At 48.3% G+C, this 20217-nt stretch overlaps 1 protein-coding gene across 2 annotated transcripts in view; it reads right to left on the bottom strand.

Moving 5' to 3' along the window:
* Nucleotides 1-15252, bottom strand: part of HSPD1 (heat shock protein family D (Hsp60) member 1) — a 160638-nt gene extending 145386 nt beyond the window's left edge. The window contains exons 1-2 of one of the 2 annotated variants that reach the window (XM_040439679.1): nt 15116-15252; nt 13593-13768 (exon numbers count right to left, since the gene is read on the bottom strand). In XM_040439679.1, coding sequence (XP_040295613.1) covers nt 13593-13766 — 174 coding nt within the window. In that variant the 5' untranslated portion in view covers nt 13767-13768; nt 15116-15252. Of the gene's footprint in view, nt 1-13592; nt 13769-15106 lie in introns of both variants that reach the window. The other variant, XM_040439678.1, reaches the window with a different exon arrangement.
* Between the last annotated feature and the right edge of the window lie 4965 nt (nt 15253-20217).

Genomic DNA, 20217 nt, shown 5'->3' with positions numbered 1-20217 from the left:
GGGAGCAGGTCTCCCCTCACCGCAAGGCAGGTGATGAAGTTAAGCACCCTATTTAAAAGGCGAAAAACCCAAGGCTGCTAGAGGAAACCGCCAACCCTTGGAGAAGGAGGGGGTTGTAGGTAAAAACCAGGAAAAAAAGAGTAAGACCTGCGTCCCAAAAACAGGAGCCTCTGAAAACAAGATATCACTGTGAAGCGCAAGTCCAGAGGAAACTCTGGGCATGTGAAGCATCAGGGAAAAAAGGAACCAGATAAAGGCCCAGGAAATCTCAGCAGGACACACTGGACTGAAAGACATGGAAGTAGAAGGAGAGTACTCCAACAGCCTAAGGAGGAAAGGTTCTACAACATGAGGAGGTCCCTCCCGAAGGAGACCATACGGCGGAATTGCAAACCGTAGCGCTAAACCACTCAATACCAGGTACTTGACGTGGGAGGATGGGAAAAGAGACACGAATCCCAAGAAGACCACAAGGCTATTGGAACCCATAAAGGGAACAATCAACCCAGGCCCCGACCCCCCCAAAAAAACGATTGTCATGCAGAACCTGAGTGGTCAAATGAACGGGGACAGGGACTCCAGAAAGGAGTACCCGGAATGGGCTCACAAGGAACCAGGAGCTGAACCACCAGAAGACAACGCAAGCCAGAATATCCAGGAAAGGAGAAGAGAAACTACCATAGGGGAAGGGACATTGGCCATGGACAACTAGCCATTCCAAGAACAGTGACTAGCAAACTGTATACATTGTCCCAGAGAGGGCAAATACAGCAGCTCGGGATGTACCACTAAATTGACAGACATCCATAAGGAATGCAGAAGTCGCCATGAAAAAGCCGGGTGAGACTACACAGAAATGTAGAAACCAGCTGCGACCGGCGTACTGAAAACTCCCAGGGGGGAGAAAGTACCTGACAGGTGCAAACGACTGACATGTAGTACAACTAAGCAGAGAATATAAGGGAATACCGAGAACACCTGGACCCAGAAGGAACTACGGGACCCTGTCCGATGCCAGAGCAATCAGCTGAAAAAAAATTACCTGCCAGGCAGGTGTGTGGCGCTCAGTGGTCCTGTCCCTGACCCGTCAGGGAGGACGTCCAGCGACGAAAAATGCCGATGACCCCAGAAGGATTCCATGTGGCGGAGGACATCCAGCGATGACCGAAAACTGCTGCAGCGGCCGATGCTCACCAGCTACGTGCCCCAACAAGGTAGAAGATCCAGTGGAGATCCCTGTACTCCACCAGGAATGGGCCACTCTGTAATAGGAAACAACGCGAGTACTCCTCTATAACATGGGGTAACGCGAAGCGCAGCATACCGTAGTACCTTATAGAGATGGCAAGAGCAACCCTAGCAAGGAGGAGGGGCCGGGAAGATCGTGGCCTAGCAGGCCCAAAAGCCGGGGCCTCGATTTATGAGGCGGCCGGGAATGGAGCGAGGGGGGCGGGGCGAATGGCGGCCGACCGAGGAGCCTCCGGACCCACAAAACTAGGTGAGGAGGGTAGGGGGGGGGGGGGGGGGGAGCGACGCCTGGGGGTGGGCGGGCGGAACAGGGCAAACAGAGCACCTGGGAGCCGGGAACGGGCCATGGAGGATGAGGCCTAGTCCCTGCAAAAGCCGGGGACTAAAGTAGCGGGGAAGGCCCAGGAGAAGACTGTGTGGCCAGGGAGGAGAGAAAAAACCAACCAAGGGGGAAGAGAAAGGTGGAGGAAGATGGAAGCTTCCCAGGACCCCCAGCTAAGGTGGATCCCACCCCCCTGGCCACAGGAGGGAACCTAACCCTGGGGCAGGGACACAGGGACAGGGGAATATACTCACCATCTGATGTCTTCGGGCGCCGCAAGGTCACCCCTTCGGCAGACTCAACACGGGAACCGTGGGAATGCCGGCAAGCCACTGCGGATGCAGTCTGTGGGGACTGGGTGACCGGCGATGGTACAGAAGTATGCGCCCGCAGGGAGGGGGCAACTAAAGTGGAACACGATGGAGCCCCAGCCTGCAGCAGGTATAACGGTGGAGATCACCGAGACCTGCAGAAGAGAGAAAAAAAGAATAAAAAATAAAATAAACAGCAGGACCTGCAAAAAAAGCAGGACAGGTCTGCCTCCTACGGACACTAGACAAAAACTGAATAGCCTTGTGCCTGTGGAAAGGGTATAGCCCAACGGGGAGGAGCCAACACTTTTTGTGTCTAGTGCCTCCTAGTGGTAGTTGGACATATACCCATGGTGCTGTGTCCCCCAATGCCATGCACGAGAAATCCTGGTGACAGCACCATGGGTATATGTCCAACTACCACTAGGAGGCGACACTAGACATAAAAAAAAGTGTGGGCTCATCCCCGTTGGGCTATACTCTCTACACAGGCACTAGGCAGATCAGTTTGTACCAAAAGCAGTAGGAGAGAGAAGAAAGGTAAGGAACCAACAACTCCCATACCAGGAAAGATCAAGAGACCAGCCCGGAGAAGCGGAAGTAAAAAACATAGGGTCGGATCTGTGTCCCCCAATGCCTACTATGAGAAAAGGATTTTACGGTGAGTACAAAAAAAATATATATTTTCTCGTGCATGGCATTGGGGGACACAGCACCATGGGACGTCCCAAAGCAGTCCCCGAGGGTGGGAAAAAAACAGCCATGCCACCTGTTGGGCATACAGGTGCGGGAGAACAATGGGACCCAACAGGAAAAAAAGCACGGAATAGGCAGGAAGCCTCATAACAAGGGAGAAACCCCAAGGAAGCCACCGTGACGACTGCCAGCACCCCAGGACAAATGCCTGGGAGAACAACCCAAATGCAAGAAGAAGGGAAAGGGGAACACCCAGCTCAGCCGAAGGCTGGAGAGAAAGTAGAACAGCATCGCGTATTGGAGCTACCTAACATTCTAATTGTCACAGGCGAAAGCACAAACACCCTGAGGCCAACCCCTGACGGGCCAGGGAACATGGAATCACTGAAGGCCAAGCGAGTGAGGGAAGCCATAGCAAGGCTCACTGTGAAGGAAGCAGGTCTCCCCTCACCGCCAAGCAGGTGAAGAAGTTAAACGCCCTATTGAAAGGAAAAAATCCCAAAAGGCGCTAAGGGAAACCGCCAACCCTTGGAATGGGAGAGGGTTGTAAGTAAAAACTAAGAAAAGAAAAGAGAAGACCTGCATCCCCAAACCAGGAGACGAGGAACGAGCCTCTAAAAAACAAAATATCGCTGAGAAGCGCAAGACCGGAGAAACTCTGGCCAAACGAAGTATCAGGGAAAAAAGGGGGACCAGATGCAAGCCCAGTAAATCTCAGCAGGGGCACACTGAAGTGAGGGAAGCCATAGCAAGGCTCACATATGAAGAGACCAGGTCTCCCCCCCACCGCGAAGCAGGATATGAAGTTAATCATCCTATTGAAAGGAGAAAACTCCAAAGGCGCTAAGGGAAACCGCCAACCCTTGGAAGGGGAGAGGGTTGTAAGTAAAGGCCAGGAAAAAAGAAAAGGTAAGATAAGCCCTGCATCCCAAAACCAGGAGACGAGAAACGAGCTGAAAACAAAATATCGCTGAGAAGCACAAGACCGGAGAAACTCCGGCCAAATGAAGTATCAGGGAGGTGCAGGCCCAGGAGACTGAGGGACATGGGAGAAGAAGGAGAGTACTCCCAACAGTCTAAGGAGGAATGTTCTACAAGCAGGAGGAGTCCCTCCCGAAGGAGACCATAAGGTGGAAATGCAAACCGGAGCACTAAACCACTCAACAGCAGGTACTTGACGTGGGAGGATGGACACGAATCCCAAGAGGTCCACAAGGCTATTGGAACCCACAAGGGGAACAATCAACCCAGGCCCCTCCCAAACAACGATGATCATACAGAATCTGTGTGGTCAAATGAACAGGGGCAAGGAATCCAGAAAGGAGTACCCGCTATGTGCTCACAAGGAACTGAACCACCAGAGGACAACAAAAAACAGAATATCCAAGAAAAAAAATGAAAAGAACCACCATATGGGAAAGAATTGGCCATGGACAACAAGCCATTCTAAGAATAGTGGCTAGCAATCTACATTGTCCCGGGGAGGGCAAGTACAGCGGCTTGGGTTGTACCACTAAAACAACAGGCACCCATATGCATAAAGAATGGCGAAGTCGTTATAAAAGAAACGGGAGTGACTACACGAAATGTAGAAACCAGCTGCGACCAACATACAGAAGACTCCCAGGGGGAGAGAGTACCAGACAGGGGCAGACAATAGAGAGGTCCCAGGGGACTGCCCTCTGTTAGATAGTACAACTAAGCAGAGAATATAAGGGAACACCCGGACCCCGAAGGAACTTCGGAACCCTGTCCAATGCCAGAGCAATCAGCAGAAAATTCACCTGCCAGGCAGGTGTGTGGCTCTCAGTGGTTCTGTCCCTGAATCATCAGGGAGGACGTCCAGCGAGGATATAGTCGCTGACCCCAGAAGGATTCTGTGTGGCGGAGGACATCCAGTGATGGCCAAAAACTGTTGCAGCGGCCGGTGCTCACCAAGCTACGTACCTCAACACGGAGAAGATCCAGTGGAGATCACTGTACTCCACCAGGAATGGTCCGCCCTGCAATAGAAAACAATGCGGGTACTCCTTTATAATATGGGGAACGTGGAGTGCAGCAGACAGTAATATTTGATAGGGATGTCAATAGCAACCCTAGCACAAAATCCAACAACCACCTGGCCATCGTGTAGGGAGCGTGGTTGTATGTGGACCACCCACCAGATCAGCCATATACTGGGTACACCAGAAGTAGCAATAGACCGACAAGGTGGAGGTGGGGGTTGGGCTGGTCCACCCCTGCCAGATATGGTTACCATGTACATGCTGAACTAGGATGGCCTGTTGTGGACAGTGCCTTGAGAAGTACAAGGAGCACGACAGTAACGGAGTGGCAGATGTATGGAAGAACCAAAAAGGATGAAATAAAGGATGGTCCCTAAGGGGAGAAAGTGCGGAAACACACTCCCGGGATGTACTGCTCTGTGACTAGAGAATTTAAGAAAAATAAGGGGCAGTAACGTGTTAAAACCTAGAGTTTATTAGGACAATTAAGATCCCAAACAGGGAAGAGAAAGTCCCTTGAAGGACTTTGAATATATCCATTATACTAGTTCCCCATACCCTGGTAGCTCTTATACTAATAGGACCAATCTCCTTGTCCCAACAGGGCTATTTAGGGTTCATTTATTAGGGTTAGGTTCCGGACGGGGCCACCCCTTGCGGGGAAAGGACCCCGTGTTAGGAGGTTACCTTAGGGATTCATAGGCCAAGTAGGGCATTAACAGGGACAGTTTTTCACTGTTGCCCTTTGGCACCAAGGTACAACCGACCGGAGGACGTTTTTTCAAGCACGAGAATCTCCTCCATCTCCCGTGTATTGGACTACCTGGTCCTGATATGTACCACCGGTAAGATCTACCCCTTTTTTTCGCCTTATTGGCATAATTACTAGTCTATGGTATTCCGCCATAGACTCAATACAGTGTCTCTATTTTGGTCAGTACCGCCTTCATACATTGCTTGTTAGTGGACTTGACCTATAGGTGACTCACTCACGTGGGTCCCGCATCGCTGTTTGTTTAGTTTGTCTGGTAGGGGCTTTCTCTTCCCTGTTTGGGATCTTAATTGTCCTAATAAACTCTAGGTTTTAACACGTTACTGCCCCTTATTTTTCTTAAAGAACCAAAAAGGGAAGTAACCAACATCCGCAGCACAGATTAGAGCCCGGGGAAGGAAGCACCCAGTAATACAGAAACTGTATGGGCCACAGATTGCACCATAGGGCCCAGCACGTGGGTACTAAAAATACACGCCTAAAACCGAGGTAAAGTTGCTGCTTGTTGCACTCTAAGGAGGGTGGAACAAAGCTCCAGCATCCGGGAATGCGACCGCATTTGGAGGGTACAGATCTACCTGTAATGTTGAAATACGGCTGTGTAGTGTAGAGATACAACCAGAGAGGTGCAATGGGTACAGCATCTGGAGATGGTAGAGGTACTAGATTTAAGATTAGAGCGATGTGGCCGCATGGTGCACCCTAGGACCAGAGAAGTGCAACGGCTGCCATGTTACCAATGGTACCTATATTCCGCTCGGGAAGGGGAAAATAGGGCCGCACGGTACCACAAAGAACAGGTGCACACAACAATTAAGTAAGCGCAATGGCAACTGAAGGAGGCCCTCTATTTCACCTAAAAAGAGGGAAACAGGGCCGCATAGTACACCATAGAGCCAGACAGGTGTAATGGCTGCAGCATCAGAGACGGTGCAGGAACTCTACCTAGGAAGGGAGTAAGATGGCTGTTTTGTGCACACTATGATGAGGTAGGTGCATTGGCCCGTGCAATACAAGTTGGCCTCAATATCTCATCCGGTAAGGGAGAAATAGTGCCGCAAGGTACACCATAAGGCCTTCTGCACACGACCGTATGGCTTTTTTTTTGTGTTTTGGGGTCTGTTTTTCACGGATCCGTTATTCCGTTTTTTGTTTCCGTTGCGTTTCCGTTTCTCCGTATGGCATATACAGTATACAGTAATTACATAGATAAAATTGGGCTGGGCATAACATTTTCAATAGATTAGTCCGCAAAAAAACGGAACGGAAACTGAAGACATACGGATACATTTCCGTATGTGTTCCTTTTTTTGCGGACCCATTGACTTGAATGGAGCCACGGAACGTGATTTGCGGGCAATAATAGGACATGTTCTATCTTTAAACGGAACAGAAAAACGGAAATACGGAATGCATACGGGAGTACATTCAGTTTTTTTTGCGGAACCAATGAAATGAATGGTTTCGTATACAGAACGCAAAAAACGGCCAGTAAACGGGGGGAAAAAACGGCCGTGTGCAGGAGGCCTAAGGCCAGACAGGAGCAACGGCAAAAGTCTCTGGAGATAGTGAAGGTACTTAACCTATGAAGGGAACAAGGTGGTAGCCTGGTGCCCACTAGAACCAAACAGAGGCAATTGCAATAGCAATTGAGAGTGGCCTCTATATCTCGCCGGAAAGGGAGAAATAGTGCCACACGGAACACAATAGAGCCCGCCAGGGATATTGGATACAGCATCAGGAGATGGTGTAGGTACTCTACCCATGAAGGGAGCAAGGTGGCCTGAAACAGACAGGTGCAATTGCTACGGCAATTGAAGGCGGCCTGTACATCTCGCACGGTAGGGGGAAATAGTGCTGCATGGAACACCATAGAGCCAGTCAGGAGTAATGGCTACAGCATCTGGAGTAGGTGTAGGAACTCTACCTATGAAAGTAACAAGGCAGCTGGAAACAGACAGATGTAATCGCCACGGCAATAGAAGCCATCCTGTATTCTCTGGTACAGGCACTACAAAAGAACCTTTAGAGGCCGAGAAGGGTTACCAACCCTACAAGAGGCGTTTGCCTGAATTATCAGCTTGCCTAGAACATAGCCCCTGGATAGGGGAACCAGGAAGGTCTGTCGTGTACAGCCTACGAGGGCGTACGTACCAGAGACACCGCGTAGGTGTCCCAGTTGCTAAGCACGGTGACGGCTGCCTTACCTGTGCAGGCAGGAGAGCGCGATCCGAAAGTCCACTAGAGGGGCACCAAACCCGGGTACCACCATGCAGTTTGACTTGACCACACAGAGGAATTCTGCATGGTGGAAGATCGCCTGAAGCTCTGTTCCGAGGGAATCGGTGCAGAGGTGTCCCCAGAGGCAACTGACAGAAGGCTTCGTCACCAGCCTCAGGCCTGTCCAGGGGTGACCCGAGGATGCCGAGGAGGGGTGGAAGCTAGTTGAGACCACCCGAGGATGGTCCGTGGGCTACTCCTTGCGTGACCCTGTATCTGAGCGTGGCCCATCTGCAGGGAGGACCCTGGGGGGGCCAGACCGCAATTTGTAGGTAGCGCTCCAGCGACTCCGCCAGGGATTGGGCGAGTCAGGCAAGGTTCCCTTGGTTCGACATGGAGGGAGCCCATTCAGGGGGAACCTACACACAAAAGGGTGAGAGGGGGGACAAGGCGACCACATGGAAACCTCCGTAGACAACGGACGCACGTGAAATATGTGGCGATCCGATAGGGAGGCTGGGAGAGGAGGTCCTCATAGAGCAGCAGGGCTGTCCTATCTGTCCCCAGATGCCACTTTCCCAAGAGGTGCAGCAGCAGCTATAGAGCAGGTGGCAGGGCTGCAGGAGAACGCAGCAATCGAGAGGGGGGAAAGGAGCCTGCAGAGCAATTCAGCCAGAGGCTACCTACCAGACCCCAGGAGCTGTGCAGCGCACCCCAAGCAGGAGAGAGAAGATGGCGATCCGGAGAGCGCAGGAGCCAACAGCTGAGAGAGAGCAGCGAACCTGGGGCTGGATTGGCAGGCAGGAGAGGCCCCTCCCAGGCTCCCCCCACGGAGGGGAGGTGACTGAGTAAGCCCGGGAAGGCCAGAAAGTGGGCGGGGAGTTGCGGCCTAGTAGGCCCGAAAAGCCATGGCCTAAATTAGTGGAGCGCGGCCGGGAATGCGCCCAGACCCGGGGAGGAGACCCTAATCTAACATACTCACCCTCAGACGTCTTCAGGCGCAGCAGTAACCACCCCCTCAGCGGACTCAACACGGGAACCGTGGGACTGCCGGAATTCCACTGCGGAAGCAGATTTGGGGACTGGGTGGCTGCCAGGTACCCGAGACCGCGTCCGCAGGGGGGGCAACTAAAGTGGAACACTATGGAGCCACCCCTGCCGCAGGGCGGAACCTGCAGAGAAGAGAAGAAAAAATGATTGAAGAAAAAAAATAAAAAAGTAGCAGGATGACCTGCACAAAAAGCAGGTCAGGTCTGCCTCCTACGGACACTAGAACAAGACTGATCTGCCTAGTGCCTGTGGAGAGTGTATAGCCCAACGGGGAGGAGCCAACACTTTTTTATGTCTAGTGTCGCCTCCTAGTGGTAGTTGGACATATACCCATGGTGCTGCGTCCCCCAATGCCATGCACGAGAAATGGGCATTACTATTCTCCTACACATGGAAAATCTCCTATAGGTGCACAGAATATTAGACGGCATAGGGAGACTTCTGACCAGCAGGGATGGTGATGACTAGCTCTAAACTGAGGCCCAGATTTACTAAAGTCACTGGGGTAGTTTATTTAGCTGAAATATGCTTATGTTAGGCATATTTCAGGCGCAGATATGGTGGGCAGGGAAGGGGATGGGCCGGTAGACCTGTCTCAGGCGTAGAAAAAAGTTCTAAATGTAAGACAGCAAGCAAGCTGTCTTACATTTAGAACTGAGGATCCACCGAAGCTATGGAGAGGTCTGCACCTCTTCATAACTTCAGCGGAATCATCGCCAGCTTAGGGGGTTTATTAAGACCAGCGTCTAAAATGCCAGTCAATAAACGTGCCCCTCTGTCTAGAATCTGTCTAAAATGTAGTGCAAATTGGTGCATTTTGGTTTCAACGCTTTTTTCTGATTTGCCTGGTTTGGTTGTACACAGTGCAACCAAACCAGGTAAGTAGCACTTACTCACCCTGGTTAGGAGTAAGTAGTGTTGTCTTGTTCACCGTTACCTATGAGGCCATCTAATTGCAATAGTTGCTTTAGAGCAGGTGGTCGGCAACCTCCGGCACTACAGGTGTTGTGAAACTATAACTTCCAGCATGCACACTTGCTCAGCTGTTCTTGGAATGAATGGTGATGCATGCTGGGAGTTGTAGTTTCACAACAGCTGGCATGCCGGATGCTGCTGATCCCTGCTTTAGAGTTAGACAAAACTTTATCTCTGCACCATATGTATCATCCAGCTTGTGTCACTGTGATAAGTCTGTTGCAGCTCTATTCAGCCTAAAGGCTTACACTGAAGAGAGTGAAGACTGTCAGGAAGAAGACAATTCTTCCTGCAATTGCTTGATCAGTGGAGGAGAAAGCTGCATTCACATCCAGCAATCCTCACCACAGCATGGGGAGGAGCGATAGCTAATTCTACCACTCGTCCCCATACAGAATTATTGTTTGCCGGCAGCAGAATGCTGTTTAGACAGCACAATCTGCTGCCAGCAAATGATGATTTAGGTCACTGAATAAACTATCCAATTGCCCATAGTTGATAGGTGTGGGACCCGCACCTACAAAAGGAGAACGGAGCCAGGGAGAGTCATGGATGGAGGACCCCGGGTTTGCCGGGATTCGTCCACCACCAGGCGCCTCTCCCATTGAAGTGAATGGGAGCACAAAGCGCATGCGCGGCCACCGGTCCCATTCATTTCTATGGAGTCGACAGAAATAGCCGAGCCAGCGCTCTGCTATTTTCGGCGGCTCCATAGAAATGAATGGAGAGCGGCTGTGCATGCACAGTGCGCCCTCCTCAACTTTCTCCTTGTAGGTGCGGGTCCCAGAGGTGGGACCTGCACCCATCTAACAATGGGAGCATATCCTAGCGATATGCCCCTATTGTCTAAGGCTAGTTTCACACTTGCGGCAGGACGGATCCGACATGCTGTTCACCATGTCGGATCCGTCCTGTGGCTGTTCGCCGTGCCCCCGCTCCGTCCCCATTGACTATAATGGGGATGGGGGCGGAGCTCCGGCGCAGCACGGCGGTGCACGGAGAAAGCCGCCGGACTAAAAAACCTGACATGCAGTAATTTTAGTCCGGCGGCCTTAAGCCGTGCACCGCCGTGCTGCGCCGGAGCTCCGCCCCCATCCCCATTATAGTCAATGGGGACGGAGCGGCGGCCCGGCGAAACAGCCGCAGGACGGATCCGACATGGTGAACAGCCTGTCGGATCCGTCCTGCCGCAAGTGTGAAAATACCCTAAGCTGGGATAATCCCTTTAATATTTTGTTGGGTTTTGCCATCACATACAATGGGGTAGGGTTGATTCGGGTATCGAACTTTCGATACCCAGTCGATACTTTTGTCCCAGTATCGATACGATACCGGGATTTGTCTTTTATCGATACTAGGCTGTGCTAATGCACAACATGAGCGCGCTGCTCTCAGCGTGGCCATGTTCCCTCAGCAGCACGTGGAGAAGGAAGCAGTCTCTCCCTCCCCCTGTGCTGAGGCTGCCAACAATGAAAGCTTTGGCTCAGTTTGGCTCTGTTCCGCCTCTGCTTGCAGCGTTTTGGTGTCCGCCTGGCCGTGCGGAACCAAATGGATCTGTCCAGACTTACAATGTAAGTCAATGGGGACGGATCCGTTGGACGTTGACACAATATGGTGCAATTTCAAACGGATCTGTCCCCCATTGACTTTCAATGCAAACTCAGGACGGATCCGTCTGACTAACAATTAGACTTAGATTTTTTTTCAGAAATATAATACAGACGGATCAGTTCTGAACGAATACCGTCGTTTGCATTATAGCTGGTATCTGCACAGACGGATCTGCACCGAATCCAAGTGTGAAAGTAGCCTAATACATTACAAATACAGCCGGCGGCAGAAACACATTGCCGGCACCCGACCTGACAAGGTCCTGCGATCCGCGGCAATTAACCCCTCAAGTGCCGCACAGTTGGATTTGTATATTAAACGTTAATTATCATTGGTAGTGCAGTGTAACCCCCCCCCCCCCCCGTATTAAAAACATTGGTGGTGCAGTGACCCTCAAACCCCCCTCCACAGTATCAAAATCGTTGGTGGCAGTGGCTACAGAGTCTCCTCACCTCCTCTCATTTGTGGCAGTTCTAATCGGAGCCCCAGCAGTGTAATCCTGGGGCTCCGATCGGTTACCATGGCAGCCAGAACGCTATTGAAGCCCTGGCTGCCATGGTCAGCTCCCTGCTGCTGTGCGCACAGAGCAGCAGGGACAGTGTAAGATCCTAATCACCCTAATAGAGATCTATAGGACAAAGGAATAATAATAATAATAATAATAATAATAATAATAATAATAATAAAGTTTCTACCCCTAAGGAGGGAAAATAGTTATTAAATAAACTGGAAAAAATAAAAAAAATTACACCAAAATCAACCCCCTTTAACAATTTTACATCTAAACAATAAATAAAATATTACATATCGCCACGTCCGAAAAGTCCAAATTATTAAATGAACACAGTAAAAGGAAAAAAAAATATGAAAAACTGCGCAATTCGCCATTTATTTATTTTTAGTCACCTTGTCGTCGTCGTCCCCCCCAAAAAAAAAAGATAGGATAGGACTGTTCTATTATGGGCTGGACATTCCATAAAATGTTTTATTTTTTTCGCATGGCATCGAATGGTATCGAGTATCAAAACAACCCTACAATGGGGGCAAATCACTATGATATGCCCCCATTGTCTGATAGGTTCGGGTCACAGAAGTGGGAAGTAGCTTTCCCGAGGTCCGTCCACCACCAAGCTCTTCTCCCATACAAGTGAATGTGACCCGAACCTATCAGACAATGGGGGCATATCCTAGCGATATGCCCCCATTGTATGTGATGAGAATACCCCTTTAATAACTATTAGCCCCCTTAAGGGGCTAGAACCTGGGATCTTTTAATCCCTTGTCCTATTCACCCTAATAGAGATCTATTAGGGTAAATAGGACTTCACTCACTCTCCCTGCTGCCCTGTGCACACAGCAGCAGGGAGCTTACAATGGCAGCCAGTGCTTTAGTAGCTTCCCTGCCATGGTAACTGATCGAAGCCCCACAATTACACTGCTGGGGCTCTGATCGGAACTACCACAGTGAAGAGGGGAGAGGGGACCCTGTTGCCACTGCCACCAATGTTTGGAATACTGGGGTTGGGGGGGCGCACTGCACCACCAATGTCTATAATACTGGGGTTGGAGCACTGCATCACCAATGTTTATAGTGCTGGGTTGGGGGCGCTGCGCCCCCAATGAAGAGAGTTAACATTTTAATACAAATAAAGGCGGCGTGTGCCGGCAGCAGAATCACATACCTGGCACCCGACATCTATGACAAGGCCCTGCGATCCTCATTAGTCAACCCTTCGGGTGCAGCACCTGAGGTGTTAACTGCCGCGGATCGCAGCGCCCAGTCATAGAGGTCGGGTGTTGGCGGCAGTATCACATACCCAGCACACGCCTATATTTGAATTAATGGGTTAGTTATCTTCATCTGTGGCACAGTGGCAACAGCCCCTCCCGTCCTCTTCCCCTCTCACTTCTCATTGGTGGCAGCTGCATCACAGTGGAGAAGGAGGGAGGGACTGCCTCCTACTCCACTGTGCTACTGAGGAGAACATGGCACACGCTGAGAACAGCCCGCGCCATGTTCTCTGATACTAGGCGCAGCCTAGTATCGGTAAATGGCAAATCCTAGTATCGATCGGGGTACAAAGGTATCCATTAGGTATCGAGAATTCGATACAACCCTACTGCTAGGCGGAAGCCTACTCCTAGCATAGTGTTGTGAAGCCTGGTATGTCTCCGACTCACAAACATGCTTTGCGATGCAGCCAAAGGGTAGCATTGAAGAAAGGAAATGCTCCTCTCATACATGCTAAGTGAATACAGAAAAGGGGATATCCAGGTTCAGCCTTGAACCTGAGCAACCACTTTAAATACAATATAACTCTGCAGCTACATGGGAGAATGACATTCTGTTCTATTAATAAAATGGAGAAGAAACCAAATACCTTTGGTCCCATTGTGACTGCAACAGCATCGGCCAAAAGATCAACTCCTTGTAGCATAAGTGCTCTAGCTTCTGCTCCAAACTTTACATCCTTTGCATAGGATCGATAGAGAGGTGAGATCACTGTGCAATAAGCAGGTCGCACTTTTGGAAGAAGAGCTGGTAAACGAAGCATTTCTAAAATAAGGGAAATACTGAGTCAATATTATTTAAATAGAACAGCTTAGGCTACTTTCACACCTGCGTTTGGTGCGGATACGTCTGGTATCTACACAGACTGATCCGCACCTATAATGCAAACGCTTGTATCCGTTCAGAACGGATCCTTTTGCATTACCATGAACAAAAAAAAAAAAAAAAAAAAACGCAAAAAGATCCGTTTTGACTTACACTGAAAGTCAATAATGGGAGGCGGATCCGTCTCAAATGACTTAGGCTACTTTCACACCTGCGTTCAGGTGTCCGCTCGTGAGCTCCGTTTGAAGGGGCTCACAAGCGGCCCCGAACACATCCGTCCAGCCCTAAAGCATTGTCAGTGGACGCGGATCCGCTGAGAATGCATCAGTCTGGCAGCGTTCAGCCTCCGCTCAGCGAGCGGACACCTGAACGCGGCTTGCAGCGTTCGGGTGTCTGCCTGGCCGTGCGGAGGCAAGCGGATCCGTCCAGACTTACAATGTAAATCAATGGGGGCAGATCTGTTTGAAGATGACACTATATGGCTCAATCTTCAAACGGATCCGTCCCCCATTGACTTTCAATTTAAAGTCTGGACGGATCCGTTCAGGCTACTTTCACACTTAGAATTTTTTTCAAACTATAATGCAGACGGATCCGTTCTGAACGGATACAAACGTCTGCATTATAGGAGCGGATCCGTCTAAGCAGACATCAGACGGACCCGCTCTGAACGCTAGTGTGAAAGTAGCCTTACATTGTAAGTCAGGATGGATCCGTTTGGCTCAGTTTCAAGCAAGCAGCGTTGTGGTGTCCACCTCCAAAGCGGAATGGATGCTGAACAGAGGCAAACTGATGCATTCTGAACGGATCCTTATCCATTCAGAATGCATTGGGGCTGAACTGATCCGTTTTGGACCGCTTGTGAGAGCCCTGAAACAGATCTCACAGGTGGACCCAGAAACGCCAGTGTGAAAGTAGCCTAATGCGAATAATAGCATGTTTGAGTGATCCAAAAGACAAGTATGAGAAGCCACTAGTGTTGAGCGAACTTGTGGTTTAAGTTCAGGTTATCGAAGTATCCCGTTATAGATTTCGCTACCACGGATCATAACGGAATTTAGAATCCATAACAGTATACTTCAATAACCCGAACTTTAGACGCCAAACTTAAAACACAAGGTCGCTCAACACTAGAAGCAACATCACAAAGGGTACTTACACAAGGTCATCAAAGAACCAGTAAGAGCATACATTACTTGATATAAAAAATAATCAATATTTATAACCCAGTTACAACGCATTCAGTAACGCAAAATCATCAGAGAACCCACATCTTACCGCACTGACCGTTCAGATCACCAAGATGGTCGCTGCTATCAGACACGTGCCTGCAAATGGCTAGAAAAAAAAAGGGGTTTAAACCTGGTAGCGGCTGACAAAGTCACGTGTGCAAGTCATCACCGGAAGAACATTCACCCGGGAATTAGCACACCTCCAAGCGTAGCCCCGCCCACTACAATTCACTCCAATGGTAAGCAAGCTAAGCGAAATCACGCCGAGGTCAGTGGAGATTATAGCTCATGCTAGTTTCGGGGACTAGTTTCCAGAACGTTCTGGAACAAGTTTAGCGTTCAAGGTTAAAGGTAGGAATGCTGTTGTTCCCGGAAGTACTTTTTCATTGCCTCACAGTCCGTGTATTCTGGTGATTTATTTTCATTAATAAATTGTCAATATCAGGACTCCTGGGAACTCTGACGGTGGTTAGCGGGTTGCACCTGACTTTTTTTTTTTTTTTTTTTTTAGAAGGGTGAACAATTGAAGGTCAATAACGCCCATTTTGGGTGACGCAGGCGCGCTAAACCTTTGTATTCACGTGGGCACAAACAAGTCTTTCTGTTCAGACAGTGCTGGCGAACATAGTCATGGTAAGTGGTGTCTTTTCTTTTCTTTTCGTTGTTTGTGTATTTCTGTAAGTAGTATGTGGCTGTCTTGTATAAGGTGTTTGAATCTCATGAATTCTGATCAGGGAACCGACTTTTTCTCCTGTGATCTTTAATCTATCTGTCATAGTGAATTAGGCATGTAATTGCAGCAACCTAGCCACTTCATGCAATTTGCATTCTGTGGCCAGTGGGACAGAGTGTGGAGACCCCAGTGCTAGAGAATGTGTAGATGTGGTTCCCAGTGGTGTGTACCCTATGGAAATGGTATAAATGCTTATGTAGACGAAAAATAACCTGTAACCAGAGCTTCCTCTTTACATCACGTGAATTTTATTATAAAAGGTAATAAAAACTTAAAATACCCATATAATGGTATGCAGTTTTGGAAAGTCTATAATGACCTGTTTCAGGGCTTCTGGGGTGCCCTGGCTCTCATACCATAAAAATGGATCAAGAAAAAACATTTGGCTGCATTTGGTCCCAGCTACTCACAACTAAGGTCTATTTATTTAATTCAAAATGCTCATGGGGCAGATTAATCATTTAGATATGCCACTTTTGCGTCGTGAAAACTAACTTCAGCAAAAGTTTTTGTGTAAGGGTTGTTTCTCCAACCTTGACACTTTCCTAAAAAAAAAAAAAGGACGTAGGGAAGGAGGCGGGGCCAGCGGCTAAGCCACATTTATCACAGTAAACAGCAGTTTTCTGGCATAAAAGAACACTGAAATGTACGGTACACCAGCCAGGGGTTGGCGTATACAGTCAGGTCCATAAATATTGGGACATCGACACAATTCTAGCATTTTTGGCTCTATACACCACCACAATGGATTTGAAATGAAACTAACAAGATGTGCTTTAACTGCAGACTGTCAGCTTTAAAGGGTTTCTATCACTTCGTATGACATATTTAGGTGTCAGACACTAGCGATCCGCTAGTGTCTGCTCTAACAAACCATCCTAATATGATAGGTTTTGGGGCAGCCGTTTTGCTAAAATAACAACTTATATCTATATGCTAATGAGCCTCTAGGTGCTATGTGGGCGTCATTAGCACCTAGAGGCTCGGTCTACCTTCATAAACTGTCGCCGCCCAGCGCGTCCCTCCAGCCCGCCCATCTCCTGCTGAATGCGATCCTCTCCGTGCGCGTCTCTGTTCTGCGCATGCGCAGTGAATGTCTGACCGCTTCCCTGCTCAGACATCTCCACTGCGCCTGTTCCTCGGAGCACTATGATGTCATCGGCGCAGGCGCAGTGGAGATGTCTGAGCAGGGAAGCGGTCAGACATTCACTGCGCATGCGCAGAACAGAGACGCGCACGGAGAGGATCGCATTCAGGAGGAGATGGGCGGGTTGGAGGGACGTGCTGGGCGGCGACAGTTTATGAAGGTAGACCGAGCCTCTAGGTGCTAATGACGCCCCCATAGCACCTAGAGGCTCATTAGCATATAGATATAAGTTGTTATTTTAGCAAAACGGCTGCCCCAAAACCTATCATATTAGGATGGTTTGTTAGAGCAGACACTAGCGGATCGCTAGTGTCTGACACCTAAATATGTCATACGAAGTGATAGAACCGCTTTAACAGATCTGGACCCATTCATTTTCAATGGGTCCTGAAAAAAAACAGACAGCTCAATGTCTGATTTTTTTTTTTTTTCAGGACCCATTGAAAATGAATGGGTCCAGATCTGTTCAGGAAAGAAACAACGGACGTGTGAATGGACCCTAAGGACATAGGGCGTACGGCTGTGCGGCTGGCAGTGATCGGAACCCGGTGCCTGCTCAAATCATTGAGCAGGCACCTAGGCTAAATGCGCAAGGGGGTCCCGTGACCCCCCCCCATGTCGGCGATCGCGGCAAACCACAGGTCAATTCAGACCTGCGGTTTGCTGCGATTTCTGCATTTTCTGGACCGCGGGGATCAGAAACTTTATATGCCTAAAATAACGTTTTATTCATCCCACCCTGCACCCTCGAATGATTTTATGGTGGTGGGAGGTGCAGGGGGAGGGTTGCGGGAGGCGGGCGGTGCGGCAGGCGGGATCGCGATCCCCTGCCCGCCTTCCCTTGTATAATCGTTGGCTTCTAGTGGGTATACCAGGGTGCCAGCACATTGCTGGCACCCTGGTATAAACGGCTGACATCTGCGATGCGATGTCAGCCGTTTAACCCTTTCCATACATCGGTCCGTACGGACCGCTGTATGGAAAAGGTTAACAGCGCAGGGAGCTCCCTCCCTCTCCCATCGGGGCGCTGCTGTGCCTTTGCAGCCCCCCGATGGGGAGGGAGAGAGCCCCCAGACAGCCCCCTGACAGATCCCCCTCCTTACCCTTCCCCGTCTGCGCAGTTCTGACCAGTACTGAGCAGACGGGGAAGGTTCCCATGGCAACAGGACGCCGTCTCAGGCGTCCTGCTGTCCATGGTGCTGAACAGATCTGTGCTAAAAGGCATAGATCTGTTCAGTGTAAGTAAAATACAGTGCAGTACAATATATATTGTACTGTATTATACAGACATCAGACCCATTGGATCTTCAAGAACCAAGTGGGTCTGGGTAAAAAAAAGTGAATAAAAGGGAAAAAAAAGTAAAAATCAAAAAACACATTTATCACTGATTAAAAATGAAAAAAAAAAAAATTCCCTACACATGTTTGGTATCGCCGCGTCCGTAACGACCTGATCTATAAAACGGTCATGTTACTTTACCCGAACGGTGAACGCCATAAAAATAAAAAATAAAAAATAAAAAACTATGATGAAATTGAAATTTTGCCCACCTTACTTCCCAAAAAAGGTAATAAAAGTGATCAAAAAAGTTGCATGTACGCCAAAATTGTAACAATCAAACCGTCATCTCATCCCGCAAAAATCATACCCTACCCAAGATAATCGCCCAAAAACTGAAAAAACTATAGCTCTTAGACTATGGGAACACTAAAACATGATTTTTTTTTTTTTTTTTCAAAAATGAAATCATTGTGTAAAACTTACATAAATAAAAAAAAAGTATACATATTAGGTATCGCCATGTCCGTATCGACCGGCTCTATAAAAATATCACATGATCTAACCCCTCAGATGACCACCGTAAAAAAATAAAAATGGTGTAAAAAAAAGCCATTTTTTGTCATCTTACGTCACAAAAAGTGTAATAGCAAGCAATAAAAGTCATATGCACCCGAAAATAGATGCCAATCAAACCGTCATCTCATCCCGCAAAAAATGAGACCCTACTTAAGATAATCGCCCAAAAACTGAAAAAACTATGGCTCTTAGATTATGGAGACACTAAAACATTTTTTTGTTTTAAAAATGAAATCATTGTGTAAAACTTGCATAAATAAAAAAAAATTGGATACATATTAGGTATCGCCGCGTCCGTGACAACCTGCTCTATAAAATTACCACATGATCTAACCTGTCAGATAAATGTTGTGAATAACAAAAAAAAAGGTGCCAAAAAAGCTATTTCTTGTTACCTTGCCGCACAAAAAGTGTAATATAGAGCAACCAAAAATCATATGTACCCTAAACTAGTACCAACAATACTGCCAACCTATCCCGTAGTTTCTAAAATGGGGTCACTTTTTTGGAGTTTCTACTCTAGGGGTGCATCAGGGGGGCTTCAAATGGGACATGGTGTAAAAAAAAAACAGTCCAGCAAAACCTGCCTTCCAAAAACCGTATGGCATTCCTTTCCTTCTGCGCCCTGCCGTGTGCCTGTACAGAGGTTTACGACCACATATGGGGTGTTTCTGTAAACTACAGAATTAGGGCCATAAATAATGAGTTTTGTTTGGCTGTTAACCCTTGCTTTGTAACTGGGAAAAAAAATATTAAAATGGAAAATCTGCCAAAAAGTCTCTATTTTCCATTAAATCTTGTGCAACACCTAAAGTGTTAACAAAGTTTGTAAAATCAGTTTTGAATACCTTGAGGGGTGTAGTTTCTTAGATGGAGTCACTTTTATGGAGTTTATAATCTAGGGGTGCATCAGGGGGGGCTTCAAATGGGACATGGTGTCAAAAAACAGTCCAGCAAAATCAGCCCTCCAAAAACCAAATGGCGCACCTTTCACTCTATGCTCCGCTGTGTGGCCGTACAGTAGTTTACGGCCACATATGGGGTGTTTCTGTAAACAGCAGAGTCAGGGCAATAACGATACAGTCTTGTTTGGCTGTTAACCCTTGCTTTGTTAGTGGAAAAAATGGGTTAAAATGGAAAATTAGGCAAAAAAATGAAATTCTCAAATTTTATCGCCATTTGCCAATAACTCTTGTGCAACACCTAAAGGGTTAACGACGTATGTAAAATCAGTTTTGAATACCTTGAGGGGTGTAGTTTCTTAGATGGGGTCATTTTTGGGTGGTTTCTATTATGTAAGCCTCGCAAAGTGACTTCAGACCTGAACTGGTCCCTAAAAATTTAGTTTTTGTAAATTTCTGAAAAATTTCAAGATTTGCTTCTAAACTTCTAAGCCTTATAACATCCTCAAAAAATAAA

Source organism: Bufo bufo, chromosome 7 (genome assembly GCF_905171765.1).
Source record: "Bufo bufo chromosome 7, aBufBuf1.1, whole genome shotgun sequence".
NCBI lineage: Eukaryota > Metazoa > Chordata > Amphibia > Anura > Bufonidae > Bufo > Bufo bufo.
This window is presented reverse-complemented; position numbering and strand designations above follow the sequence as displayed.